Source organism: Orycteropus afer, unplaced genomic scaffold (genome assembly GCF_000298275.1).
Source record: "Orycteropus afer afer isolate SDZICR_OR568_19922 unplaced genomic scaffold, OryAfe1.0 scaffold00010, whole genome shotgun sequence".
Classification (NCBI taxonomy): Eukaryota; Metazoa; Chordata; class Mammalia; order Tubulidentata; family Orycteropodidae; genus Orycteropus; species Orycteropus afer.
This window is the reverse complement of record NW_006921597.1, coordinates 880460-895794: the sequence shown is the minus strand read 5'-3', so window position 1 is coordinate 895794 and position 15335 is coordinate 880460. Positions and strand designations below refer to the sequence as shown.

The following is a 15335-nucleotide window of genomic DNA, read 5'->3' as shown; positions in this document are numbered from 1 at the left end:
ATCTTCCTTCCGGGAGAGTGGCTACTGGGTCCAAACTGTCAACATTTTGGTTAGCAGTTTAGCACTTAACTACTGTGCCACCAGGATGCCTTCATCAACATATAGAGGTCATTTAATGGCGTGATCTTGGATTAGTTTAGCTAGGGAGAAGATGCAGAACAAAAGGACCAGGACCAAGACTGATGGCATCCAAATATTTAAATTTTGAGGAGAAAAGCAGGCTAAGCAAAAAGTGTCCAGAGATTTCAAAAGAAAATTAGGAGTGTGCAGTATCACAAAAACCCAAGAAAAGAGAATGTTTTGACAAATATTCAATAGGTAGAATGCTCTGTGCAGCAATATTGTTATTGTTGTTATGTGCTGTCGAGTCAGACCCAACTCATAGTGACCCCTCCTTGGGTTTCCGAGGCAGTATCACTACAGAATAGATTGCCTCATCTTCCTTCCGAGGAGTGGCTGGTGGGTTTGAACCGCCAGCCTTCTGGTTAGCAGTCAAGTGCCTTAGGGACTATGCTACCAGAGCTACCTGTTTTACACACCTAAAAATAATTCCCAATCCTCATCAATCTAGCTTTCTGCCTTCACTCCTATACCAGGGCTAAACAACCCAAATATGTCTATTAGTACCAGTGGAAACTTGGCATCCAACCTCAACTGGACCATCAGCCCTACCAAGCAGTCCTGTATTCTAGTCATCTTTGTCTCCTACTACTCACAACAGTTCTTTCAAAATTGTATCACTCTCTAAATCCCTTGACTACCAAACCCCTCATTCTTAGCAAACGGGCCCATGTCCTATTTCAGGGAAAAAGAAAGTGGCAATTCATTTCCTGTTTCTCTTGTCTCCTTTTTCTTCTGTGATCTCAATTCTACCATTTTGTATATCCTTGAGAGTCTCACTCTCTGCCCACGATCTAGCCTCTCTTCTCTGGTTCATTCTCTTCTATTGAAATACTCATGTACCTACATCTTAAGTCTTCCCACCTTAACTTCTACTCTAGCCACTGCTCTCCATCTCTTCACAATTAAACATCTTGAAAACAAAAAGTAATCTACACTCAGTGCTTACCTACCATCCACACTCGCTGTCACTTCCTTTGCCCTAACCATTCTATCGAAACTATTCTTTCCAACGCCTTCATTGTGGATAATTCCAATGGTCATGTTGTTCTCCTTAATCAATCTCTCCCTCCAATTGTCTAATTATGTTGCTTACTCCCCTCTTCCTCTTTGATGTATATCCCCCATGACTTTCAAATACCTTATTTGGTTCTCACCTTCTCCAAACTCTTCTTTCTCAGGCTCCTTCAATTATCACTTACCTCTCTGCTTATCCCTTTCAGCACGTCTGTTGTTCTCTAGAACTGTCTCCAGAATACATACCTTCCTTGGGACTCATCAAATCCTATGCCTTTAATTATAGACTCTATGCTGAGGACCCCACATCTGCATCTGTAGTCTAAATCTTTCTCCTAGATTCCAGACCTATATAGTCTTCACTAACAACTAGGCAGCTTCATTTCAACCTCCCACTAATACTTCAAAACAGTGTCTCTAGTCTTAAGCTAAAGGCTGAATGCCCTAACACATGTCTTGGGAGAACTTCAACAGCCAGTAAACTTTACCTTTCTAGTCTCGTAACATATTTCTCTCCAGACACACTGACATTCCTGCTCTTCTCCAAATGAACGACATTCCAATCACAGCTTATGTAATGCTCTACTTGGGACACTTCACAGCCCCACACCAGCAATTCCCCCATACCTAACACCTGTTTTTATTTCCAGATCAGCTCACATATTACCTTGTTCAGAAGGTGTCTAATCTAGATGAGGTGATCTGTGTGCTCTTGAGATATCTATTATGACCATTTAATTTTTTTTTTCCTAAATTGTCAAGGTTTTTTTGTCTACACACACTTAACTGATTTTAAGTCACACCTAGTGTGAATACCCCTGATACAAAGTAGTAACCAGAGTCTGAAAGAATGAATAAATAGGTCCAAACTTAATGCACAAATATGAAACCTTATATTACTTACCAGTTTATACATACTGTCTGTCTCCTTGTCTACCACCAACAGTGATGTTTTATCTCCACCCTTCCTGATCTTTTCCACCACACTGTCATGATCGAGGGCTTCCACACAGTCGCCATTGACACCAACTACCAGATCATTGTTCTTCAGGCCAGCCTCCTCTGCTGGGCTTCCAGAATCTATGTCCTTGATAATTTGACCTACCCCCATAAAAAAAAATAAGTATAAGAAAAGCCTCTAATGCTGCATCAAACAGGATTTCTGCTGGAACCCAAAACCCTGGTGAAGTAAATGTAAAAGGCATGCTGAATGCAGACACCCAACAAACATATGAAGAAATACTCATAATCATTAGCCATTGTTGTTGTTGTTATGTGCCGTCAAGTCGGACCCAACTCATAGTGTCTCTACCTAGGGTCACTACCAAGGCGTTATCACTACGGAAGTGGATTGCCCAACCTTCCTTCCGAGGAGTGGCTGGTGGGTTTGAACTGCCAGCCTTCTGGTTAGCAGTCAAGTGCCTTAGGCACTATGCTACCAGAGCTCCTCCAGAGCTCCTCAGAGAGATACAAATCAAAACAATGAGATACCATCCTGCCTCAGCACTAGTAGCAAAGTTCAACAAGACAAAAAATAACAAATGCTGGTGGGGATGAGGAGAGATTGGGACTCTTATACACTGCTGGTGGGACTATCAAATGATACAACCACCATGGAAAGCAGTATGGTGATTCCTTCAAAAAGTTGGAATTAGAAAAACCATTTGACCCAGCCATTCCATTACTAGGTATATATCCAAAAAAAGTGAGAGCCAGGACAAGAACAGACATATGCACACCTATGTTCATCACAGCACTATTTACAATAGCAAAAAGATGGAAACAACTTAAGTGCCCATCAACTGAAAAATGGCTAACCAAACTATGGTATATACACACAATGGAATACTATGCAACCCTAAAGAACAACATAGAATCTGCAAAACACAGCATAACATGAACTTGGAGGATTGTTGTGCTGAGTGTCATAGTCAATCCCAGAAGAACAAATACTGTATTAGTCCATTATTGTAAGGAGTCAAGGAAAGGTTTATATATGGAAGGAAATTTTCTTTGTTGGTTATGGAGGCAAGGGGAACACTGTTAGATAGGTAGAGACAAGTATTTATTTGGGTGAAGAGAAGGGCAATGTACCAAATGTGAATGATCAACACAGTGGCATTTCAGAAAGACAGAAGTACATGGGAGGTACAGACAGCAAAGAGTAACCCTTTCGCATATACAGTACTGTGTTGTTAGTGAAGGCAAACATGGCTATACAGGTGGATAGATGGGTGGACAGCCTGAACTATTAAGTATGTCTGTGCAGGGGGCAGTGTGTTCAAGACCATGTATAGGGTTGGCAGACAATGGTTCTACAAGTGTACTTGTATGTAAGAATTCCCAGGTATATAGAAGAGCTGACAAGGGACAAGGTTGTAATCATTTTTTGGCCACAGCCAGCTACCCAGAGGGAGTAAGTGCTTGGACCTGTGGGCTTGAAACATCACGTTCAATTGGCATAACATACTGCATAAAATATTGTTCTACCTCCTACTTTGGCGAGTAGCAACTGGCAATCTTAAAAGCTTGCTAGCAGCCATCTAGATGCAACAATGGATCTCTCTTCATCCAGAGCAAAGAAAAACAAAGAAATCAAAGATACATAGGAACAATTAGTACAGGTGACTGGTACACCATGCAATCCACAGCCTATATGACTATGAGACCAGAAGAACTAGATGATGCCTTGCTACCACTGTCAACCACTCGGAGGGGGATCTGTGTAGGAGATCCTGGAGAGGGAGAACAATGTGGAACAAAACTCAAAATCATTTGGGGGGAGACCAGTTTTGCTGGTCTGATAGAACCCCTGTGACTATGGCCCCTCGCTGCCTTTCAGGTCTGGAATTGAACACACTCCTGTGGCTTCCAGCCAAACAGAAGACAGGCATATGAGTTGAACATGTACCTAAGGTAGATACACTCCTTGGAGAGAACAATCATGGGACAAAGAAGGGCTGTTTATGCACAGGGAGACAGCTCAGGGGGCAGGAGTGCATGGAGGGATGGACACAGGGAATAGGTAACTATGCAGAGGAAGTCGGAGGGGAGCTTTGCATTGTGGGAAATTGTAATCAATGTCATAAGACACAGTGTATGTGAACTGCTGTATGGAAAGTGAATTGCTCTGTATATTTTCACCCAAATCACAATTTAAAAGAAAAAAGGTATATTGAATGCAACTACTATCCCTTCCACTGGGATCCCAGGAAGCCTATAAACAACCTATCCTGCCTTACTTCCTGTTCAGAAAAGGGACAAACCCAGCCATAACAATGAAAGAATCTTAAGGAAAAGAAGCATGTTGGGACTAACATGTCTGACATTCAACTTGACAAAACAGCACACTACACATGAAGTGTCACCAAGTTACCCAAAACGTCAGTAAGCGTACCCGCATCCATACATAGTATAGAGAATCTAAGCCATAAAAAAGGGGACAGTGAAGATTGAAGAAAACAGCTTCAGACCCAACTCAAAAATATTTAAAAAAAAAAAAAAAAAAAAATTGACCAGGCTTATTGATCTGAGAGAGACTGGTGAAACCCCCAAAAAAGGGTCCCTAGTCACACTTTGGACCTGGAATTGAATTCACTCCTGTGGCTTCCAGCTAAACAAGAGAGATATGGGGTGAACATTTACACCAGGTAGGTACACTCCTTACAGCAATCAACCACAGGCAATCAGAAGTTTGCACAGAGAGATGAGGGCAGTGGGTGTCAAGGAATGCATAGAAAAAAAGGACACAGAGAAAGGGTAACCACAGGGAAGAAGTATGAAGAGAGCTATTACATTGTGGGGACTGAAATCAATGTCATGAAACAAAAATAATAATGTATGTGTTGAATTCACTATGTAAACTTTAGCTTTGGTGGCATAGTGCCTAAGGCATTTGACCGCTAACCAGAAGGCTGGTGGTTCAAACCCACTAGCCACTCCTCAGAAGGAAGGTTGGGCAATCTACTTCGGTAGTAATACCACCTTGGAAACCCAAGGAGGGGTCTCTATGAGTCGGGGCCGACTTGATGGCAGTGAGTTTGGTTTGGTTTTATGTAAACTTTCACCCAAATTACAAAAAAAAAAAAAAAACCAGCTTCAGATCTTAAGAAATTCATACTGGCATTTTAGCAGCAGTTGGGTTTATTCCATCGTGGGCATGGGGTGGACGTGTTTGTGTATGCCTCAAGGATGGGTCATCAGCTTCTCATGACTTCAACTGTCTTCAGCCGATGCCTCCAAATCTCTTGCACTTTTTTTGGCCCCAATACTCAAGTTCCAGCTTCATTTTTCCAGCCAGCTGCTGGGTACCCCAACTAGATAACCTATAGATCCCTCAAATATAATGTATTCAAATCAAAAGCCATCTTTGCCCATCTTCCCCTCCCCAAAACCCCTTTCTCTTGCTGGCTTGTTACTGGTGAGCACCATCTCCCTAATCACTGACACTTGGAAACTGATTCTTCAACTCCCACTCCCCACATCAATTGCCAAGTCCTTCAGTTCTACCTTAATATTTTACACATCCCTTCTCTAGTCCACTTCCTCTACTATAAGTGTAATTAGTATTAGCTCCCACCTAGAATTCTGCCAATACTAACTATACCATCTTATCATTTATCTCCTCTAGTAAATGGCAGACTCCTTGACTGAAGAATTCCTAATCTAAGATTCTTGATATTCTCAAAGACCCTAGGGATTTTTCACCAACTGCTCTCCCAAATTCCCTAATCCTCCAACACACACAGTTCTAACTTCAGATTCATCATCTTGATTCCCATGTCTGACCAAGTCATTCCCCCTCAGAGCAATAGAGCGAGCATGAACCTTGCAAGCAAGGAGACCTAAGTCTGACTCCAACTATACCACAAATATTTGACCTTGCATAATTACTTTATCTTCTCCAAGCCCTTATGTTCAGCAGTTCTTTGCGGAACTGTCATTAGGGTTTTAAAAAAAAAAAAACCTCACGGCAGTGGAGTCGTTTGCAACTCATAGCAACCCTTCCTTGGGGTCCTTCTCTGGAGGTATATTGCCCAACCTTCCTTTTGAGGAGGGGCTGGTGGGTTGGAACTACCAGCCTCCTGATTAGCAGTCAAATACCTTAGGTACTATGCCACCAGAATAGAGATATGTAAAACCCCCAAGACATTGCAGCCTTAGTGTTTTTCTTCTCCATTACTCAAAAAAAAAAAAAAAAAAACCTAACTCCCCTTCAACTTTAGAGCTAAGTCCAAACTGTTCAATCTGTCTCTGAAGGTCCCTTACCATCTCACCACCCTACCTTTCTCACCTAGTTTCTTTCTCTACACATCAGATGCCAAACTGTTTACCTGTTTTGTTCACATTGTTCTTATCTTCCCTGAATGACCAGCCTTGCCACCTAACTCCATCTAACTTGTCCAAATTTTGTCGGTATCACAAAGCCTAAACTGAAGTACCACTTTCACTATTAGGCTTCCAATATGAGTGAGAAATGTTTATTCAAATGTTGGATTCCCACCTTTATTAAGTTGCTTATCACTACACCTTGAGTTATGGATATATGTGCCTTATAAACCAAAACCAAACTCAATGCCACAGAGTCATATCCAACTCATAGCAACCCCTCCTTGGGTTTCCGAGGCAGTATCACTACGGATAGTTGATTGCCCAACCTTCCTTCCAAGGAGTGGCTGGTGGGTTTGAACCACCAGCCTTCTAGTTAGCAGTCAAAAGCCTTCGGCACTACGCTACCAGATCTCCTTATATAACCTCCACTAAATGCTTGATTCCTTGAATGAAGAATTCCTGTCTGATCACCTGATATTCTCAAAGGCCCAGAGGATATTTTCTACATAATATGAACCAGTTAATATAAACATATATAATGAAAGCAGTAAGTTCTGGATAAAAGTTTGTATGGTCTGAATTCACATTCTTTTATGAATTTTTCTGCCCTAAAAGCACCATGAGAACTCTGATGTCACAGTGCCTAAGGCATTTGATTGCTAACCAAAGGCCTTGCAGTTCAAACTCAACAGCCACTCCTTGAAAGGAAGGTTGGGCGATCTACTTCCGTATGATGCCACCTCGGAAACCCAAGGAGGGGTCGCACTATGACTTGGATCCATCTCGACAGCAGTGAGTTTGGTTTTGGTGTTTTGGGTAAAGGGACCATAGTTACTTCCCTCTTGAGTTACAAGGAAGCAGAAGACTCTCAGCTCCGATCTCTCCATCCTAACCCACACCTCTGCCTCAGATCTTGTGGTGTGCTGAAACTGGCTCACGCCAGCTCACAAGAGCCAACTGTGCACCTCTCTTAACGTTGCACTCAGTGACATCATGTTGGTAGCTTGGAATCACCCATGGTGAGATTACACCACAGAAACTTTGCAGAGAGCCAGTTTATCGATGGACCACTGCCCACATCCCAAATGCTGCCCTTGTTAAGTATATTTGTATTCAAGAATGTTGTTGTTGTTAAGTGCCGTCCAGTTGTTTCCGACTCATAGCGACCCCATGCACAGCAGAACGAAATACTTGTATTTTATTATTTACTCTTTTATATTCATCTTTATTTTAATAATTCTGGAACTCATTTGTTTTTGTTTTACTTTCATGGTAGTTTGGATGAAAATTTACAGCAAGTTAGTTTTCTATTCAACCATTTATTCACATTTTGTTTCATTACATTGGTTGCAATCCCCTCAGCATTACAGCACCATCCTCACTTCCTCCTGGGGGTTCCCTGTTTCCATTCATTCCTCTTTCCTTCCCCTTCTTGAGTTTTGTTTTTGGCAAATGCTGCCCTTTTGGTCTCCTGTGGTTGATTGTAGTGAGGAATACATTCCTCCCTGTTGCTATTCACTTTATAGGCCTGTCACCTCGTTTTCCTTTGGATTGCCCTACATAGAAACTGGCCCAGCTATGCTTTCTAGTTTCTTACTGTTCCCCTTCTTATGCATTTGGTAGAGAATCAGGGGACTAATGAACTCTGAAGCCAAATTTGGATGAATTGGATAGTTCATTGCTGAGTTTTTTGGTCGTCTTTTATCTTACCTTTCTGTGTTGGGCCATCCCTCAGGTAGAACCCATAGCCATCACTGCCTTTCTTCATCTCCACAACCCGAGGCTGGTGGGGTAGCAGTTTTAAACTGGTTGTTTCTCTCTTGAACTGTATCTTCTGCTCCCTGTAGTGCTTGTCAGTTTCCTTGTCTACCAGCAAGAACATAACACGGCTCCCTGACTTCTTCACCTGCAATACACAGAGGTGCAGAAACATCAACCTCCAATAATGATGCCATGAAACAGAAGAGTTTCTCCATAAAGGCATACAGCCTCCAGATTTAATGGGCAACATGGAAGGCAAGACTCAAGTTTAAATTGTGTTGTGCTATGTCCTAACACCTAACTACAATTCATCTACTTCCACATCTGCAGTTGCTCTTCACTTTGTTAAGGATGACTTCACTCATGCAGATGCCAAATGAACCCAGGTAAGAGCTGGAATTCAGAAAACCCAGAAGTACTTAAGTAAAGGCTAGAGAACAGGAGTTTAGAAAAGAAAGTAAGAGTCTACTCTTAAAAAGCACTACTAAGAATGTCAGTCAGGAGCTCTGGTAGCATAGTGCCCAAGGCACTTGACTGCTAACCAGAAGGCTGGCAGTTCAAACCCACCAGCCTCTCCTTGGAAGGAAGGTTGGACAATCTACTGCCATAGTGATACCGCCTCGGAAACCCAAGGAGAGGTCACTGTGAGTCAGGTCCGACTTGAGGGCACATAACAAGAGTGTCAGTCAATTTTCAAGGTTCGCTATGACCTCAAAGAAACCTTCATAGTTTTTTCCATGTATCATAGAACCACATAACATTTGGGAATAATAGGCCCTGCAATATTCATGTGTTGCTTCATGTTTACCACTGTACTGGGTTATCTTTCAGTTTATGCTAAAATATTTATCTAACATTGGCTCAACATTGACACTATTATAAATTCAGAGGGCACTCCTAATCAAGTAAAAATAAAACCAAAAAAATAAAGCTAATAGTTCTTTAGGCCACTTTTCTTCCAGATTTCATGAAACTATCAAAAGTCTATTACAAATCTTTTATTAACACTGCTTATACCACTAGTGAGAGTATGTTCACCATTAATAAAATAAAAATGGGCATATCAACTGGATGTTTCTGTCATAAAGTCATTTTGGACCCTACCATCCCTGACACTTCCAACGAGCAAAGAGTGACACAGAGAGTTAAATAAACAAGCACTCCTTGGGGGTGTACCTTTTCCACCACTTCCTCATGGCTGGCATTTTCTACATTCTCTCCATTCACTTCAATCAAGCGATCATCAGCTAGGACACCAGCTTTCATAGCCACACCTTGAGGTGTTATATTAGTCATGTATACTCCCTTTTTACCTGGAAGAGGGTAGGAAGTGGACAACGGTTATGACTCCATTGTACAGACAAACTAAAAGTTCAATGGTGAAGAGTTTTCTCCCAGTAATTTGACATCAGAACATCCATTTTAGGGCTTACTGAAATAGACCTTGGCTTCAGATATAGAAATACCATTATAGATCCTAGCACAAAACTTGACACAGATATTGCTCAACTTGTTGATTTGAGTAGAACTTCCCAAGTAAATGCAAGGAAGGCATCTGAGGTAGCACTGGCCTCTTGAACCAGAGAGCACCGAACAACGCCCACATTGCATTATTATGCCATACACCCTTTCTTTGCATTTGTAGAATGAGAGAGCATCTGCTCGATTCCTTCCTCTTTAGTCAGTACTCTAACCATGTCACGTACCAACAGAGTCAATAAATTTCATTGATACAAGATAATGAGGGTGGAGGCACAAAAAGAGGGGAAAGCATACAAACATATGGTCAGTCTGGGTTCATAGGTATTCAATTATTTCAAGCTTTTGTATTTCAATAGAAGCAAAGGGTATATTAATAATGACTAGTATCAATCATTTGTAAGGAATATAGCAACTCAAACTCTGTTTCCTTAAACACTAACATTTCTCCTGTTAAGTTGTGATGTATCTTCCATGGAGAAAACATTTTCTTCTTAAAACTAATCTAACCCCATTCACTACACAAATTATCACAGGAGCAAAATGAGTCCGATTTAAAAAACAAAACATTTTACTGATAATGAACTTCTAGGAAATGTCAAGCTTCCCTTGACAACTTACACCTCAATGTGTCTAATAACTAAAAAACTTGAGAAATACTTTTTATATCTCTTGCTACAAGTTAAATGAGCCTTGGTAAGGATTGTGTATTTCCCATTGATCTATTCCTTTTTGAGTTAAGTTGTAGCAACCCCTGATGTTTCTCTAGTACTGAAAAAACACAGGCAGAGGCAACACTGATGATGGAACCCAACAGACCAACATAGCTCCTCTGGTTCCAGCCTGGATCCCAAAGAAGCCATTATACAATTACGATCAACTAAGCATAGGTCAGTCTGTACTTCTCCAATTATAGAAGCAGAACATCTAGTACTTTCTAATGGTCAGAGTTTCCTGAATCACTATGCATCACTCAGCTAGAGGTCAAGGATGCACCTGGGAACAGATGAGACTGGGCCACAGTTGAGAATACTGTAAGTATCACAGCAGCATAGGGATTTTTGCAATATCCCCCGCACTTACAGTGTCTGACACACCAACAGGTGCTCAAGAACTTCCTGAATAAACACCTGGGCGCTCTGAGGCATGAGAAGTGATACCAATCTTATCAAATGTCTCTATTATAAAGAACCCCTCCCATATTTTTCCTTATCTCTTATTCCTACTCTCCCCTCCATCCTCACACCCTAAAGAAACTAGAAAAGAAACACCACCCTATAACTTCAAAGGCTTAGCCTGACAAGTTGGGAAACAGGAGTACTTAGCACCTCTCCAAAAAGGAGCTCTGGTGGTATAGTGCCTAAGGCATTTGACTGCTAACAAGAAGGCTAGTGGTTCAAACCCACCAGCCATTCCTCAGAAGGATGACTAAGCAATCTACTTCCATAGAGATACCACCTCAGAAATTCAAGGAGGAAACCAACTTGATGGCAGTGTTTGGTTGGTTGGTTTGGTTAGCACCTCTCCACTGCTGTCCAATGTCTTGATCCTTACTGGCAAGTTAAAGTGCAGAGAGGGAGGTAGCAAACTGCTGTAGAATATCCATAGCAACTGAGAAGCTGGCCAAAGAAGGAAAGTCATTAACCGATAACATTTTCCCCCCTCTAAGGAAACTGGTTGTCCATCCCCACCCTCAAAGCTCACCTTGGACAGTCTTCAGAGAGAAGCCATAGCTGTTCCCCTCCTTCAGCAGGTAGCACAGTCGAGGCTGGGTCCAAGTCTCTGCTCCATCATTCCTCACCAGGGGCAACTCCTTATCACTTAAACTTGGCTCCTGATTTTGACCCAACTCCTTCAAGTCTACCTGTTTTTTAATGGCTCTCTCATAGGACTTCCCATCTAGAACTAATAAAGTCACAGAATTCCCACTCTTTCTGACCAGATCCACAACCTGGGAGGAAGGAAGAAAAACATAACATTAACCATTAATCTCTATCAACTGCCAAAGGGAAATGCTCAGCATCTGACCCTGGAGATTCTGATAGCTGACCCCTGACACCCAAAGAGTAAGTAGATAGTATCTCCAACCATGTCCCTAACATGGCCCAAAACCTAGGTAGACATTAGGCTGGGCCCCTGGCACTGTTAGAATCTAGAATATGGCCCAACTCCAGCACAGAAGGCCCTTACAAGGACTAGTCCATTCTGGAAGTGAATGCTGTCCTCAAGCATAACAGTTCTTTCTGGGCCCATGGTGGCAGCATGGTATAATGAAAAGAACACCTACCTGGAGTCAGAATTGGGTTCAAGGCCAGGCCCTCCCATATATTCACTTCATGAGCATATTAGGCAAGTTGAGCCTCTATTTCACCTGTGAAATGATAATGTCTATCTCATAGGATTGTGGTAAGGATTCAACAAACTAATGAGTAGGAAATCACCTGGCATATAGTGAGCATACAATGCATGTTAGACTTAACACTGTTCAAAGATAGGAGTAATTTCTACAATTCTTGATTAATTGTAGCAGAGTTGACTGACCAGCAGAAGGTCCAAAAATAATGGTGTCCTGCCTTGCCAGCAGAAGCCAGGAAAGAGCCAAGTTCCACTGGTCCCAGAAATTATACCCAAGCAGAGAGGATGTGGGGTGAAGAGATCCTGGCAGGAGAATCCCAAATATCTCATTCACCTGCATATGTTCCTCCTTGTCCACAAAGACACCATTGATCCTAAGAACTCTGTCTCCATCCTGGAGGCCAGCCTCCTCTGCTGGGCTACCCTTCTCAACCACTCGGACCAGGTGGCCATCGGTGTCCTTCTCAATTCTCAGGAAGAAGCCATAGCTTTGCCCTTCTTGTTTGGATAGTTTACATTCTCGGGGATTGAAGGTGGAGGCCATTTCTGTGATGAAAAACAAGTGGGTAAAATCCATGGGAAATAAAATCTAACTGGAATGAGAAGTCTGCCCTCTATTTCTGTTCTCACATTCTTCTAATCACATCAAGTTCTTTTAATCTATTCTTATCACATCAAATCTAGAATACTTAGGCAGCAACATTAGGGTACAGAAGACCACTTTACAGGCCTTGCTAATGACTTCCAAATCAAGTATAATCCTTTTGAGTTTCAGATCCATATATTCAGAGTACTAGACAGATGCTTCAATTTCAACAGCCCCAAAAATCAAATCCTTTTCTCCCTAACTAAATTAGGTCCCAAATACATGATCCAAAAAAAGACAAAACCAAAGAATCAAGTCCATTGTCATCAGTTCCCACTCATGGCAACCCCACATGTGTCAGAGTAGAATTGTGGCTGCATAAGATTTTCAACGGCTATAATCTTACAGAAGATCACAAGGTCTTTCTTCTATGTTGCCACTGGGTGGGTTCAAATCTCAACCTTTCAGTTAATAGTCATGTACAAACCATTTGTCCTACCCAAGCCCACTTTTATTCAAATATTCAGAGCCTATCAAGTTCTGAGCATTGAGGATATATATGTGGACAAGACAGATCAATACCTTGCTTCACACATCAGGGAGAACAAAATCACACTTTTACAGTAACATGGTAAATGTTATGCTAGGGAAGGATACAACAATAAGAAAGAATATAACGAAGGTTATTGGGAGTATATAATGGGCATAGGGACAGTAAGAGTGACTCCTTGGTGGAATGAGTTTTCTAGGACCCAAAGGATCAGTGACAGTAAGTAAGGTGGTGGCAGTGGTGTCAGGTGCTGGTAAGTCGGCTCTGACTCACAGTGACCCTATAATGTATTACAGAAGGAAACACTTCCCACTTCTGCACCCTCCCTCACTATACTTGAGACCATCGTTGCAGCCACTGTATCAATCCATCTCGTTGAGGGCCTTCCCCTTTTTTCTGACCCTCCAAACTTACCAAGCATGACATCCTTTTCTAGGGAATGGTCCCTTCTGACATGACCAAAGTAGGCGAGATGAAATCTGGTCATTCTTGCTTCCAAGGAGCATTCCAGCTGTACTTCCAGGATAGATTTGTTTGTTCTCCTAACAGTCCACGGTACTTTCAGTATCTTTTGCCAACACCACAACTCAAAAACATCAACTTTTCTTTGGTCTTCCGTTTTCATTGTCCAGCTTTCACATACGAGGCAATTGAAAATACCATGGCTTGGGTTAGGCACACCTTAATCTAAATGACATCTTTGCTCTTTAAAACTTTGAAGAGGTATTTTGCAGCAGATCTGCCTAGTGCAATATGAGGTCTGATTTCTTGACTGCTGCTTCCATGGATGTTGATTGTGGATCTAAGTAATATGAAATCCCCGATTTCCACATTTTTTCCATTTATTCTGATGCTGCTCACTGGTCTACTTATAAGGATTTTCCTTTTCTTTACATTGAGGTGTAACCCATACTGCAGACTATAGTCTTCAGTCTATCAGTAAGGGCTTCAAGTCATTTTCATTTTCAGCAAGCAAGGTTGTATCATCTGCATCTCTCAGGTTGTTAATGAATCTTCCTCCAATCCCAATGCCAGATTCTTCTTTATATAGTCCAGCATCTGGGATTTTGGGCTCAGCATACAGGTTGCATAAGTAAGTTGAAAGGATACAAACCCTGACACATGCCCTTCCTGGTTTTAAACCACACAGTATCCTTTTGTTCTAACAACAGCCTCCTGGTCTACGTACCGGTTCCTCGTGAGCATAATGAAGTGCTCTGGAATTCCCATTTTTGCACTGTTACCCATAATATTATCATCCACATCCACACAGTCAAATGGTTTCGCATAGTTAATAAAGCACAAATAAGTATCTTTCTGGTATCCTTAATTTTTGGCCAAGAGCCATCTTTCAGTGAGGTGAGGAAGACTTCAAACAATTAAAAAAAAAAAAACAGAAGCCAGGCCTCAGAGTTGGCCTGCTGCACTGGAAATATGGTGGAAAAGTGGTTTCACAGGACTCTGCAAATTTCTAGTTGGGGTTGGGGGGTGAGGAGACTCACTGCCGTCAAATCAAACCCGACTCACAGCAATCACTCCCCTTGGGTTTCCCCTCTTTGGGTTTCCCCTCCTTGGGTTTCCGAGGCGGTATCACTACGGAAGTAGTTGCCCAAGCTTCCTTCCAAGGAGTGGCTGGTGGGTTTGAACCACCAGCCTTCTGGTTAGCAGTCAAATGCCTTAGGCACTATGCTACCAGAGCTCCCCAGAGCAGAACAGGGATGCCCAATAGAGAAGAGATTCCAGTGGTCAAGTCTGTGGCCAGGTCAGTTTCTTCCTTCTGAAACAACTTTCATGTCTATCCATCCCATGCCTCTAGCTGCCCCATTGCAGAAGCAAGGTTCTATACCATGGGAGGACGACAGGACAACTGTGAAAAACAAATCTGGGGTTTTGACACCCAGTTATCATTTAGGGGAAGTCTCCTACCAGTGACCTAAAACCTCCTGGCTCAAAACCTTTTTCTTTCATAGGATAATCAGAATGAGGGCCAAAACAGTAAGAGGTGGCTTTGAAGCAGAGGGCTGGACTTTGCTCACTAAGCTGTCTGCAGACTTGTGCCTGTGTTCTCCTTGTCACAGTTCCCCACCAATAAATCAGGAAATAAACCATCTGTCCCTTCGCCCTCCTGGAGAGAAA

The 15335-nt window shown here is 42.1% G+C and overlaps 1 protein-coding gene across 1 annotated transcript in view; it reads right to left on the bottom strand.

Moving 5' to 3' along the window:
- PDZK1 (PDZ domain containing 1) overlaps positions 1-12607 on the bottom strand; it is a 36928-nt gene extending 24321 nt beyond the window's left edge. The window contains exons 1-5 of the mRNA XM_007950081.1: positions 12398-12607; positions 11413-11659; positions 9406-9542; positions 8179-8374; positions 2042-2238 (exon numbers count right to left, since the gene is read on the bottom strand). Of these exons, the coding sequence (XP_007948272.1) occupies positions 2042-2238; positions 8179-8374; positions 9406-9542; positions 11413-11659; positions 12398-12607 (987 nt within the window). The remainder of the gene's footprint in view (positions 1-2041; positions 2239-8178; positions 8375-9405; positions 9543-11412; positions 11660-12397) is intronic.
- Between the last annotated feature and the right edge of the window lie 2728 nt (positions 12608-15335).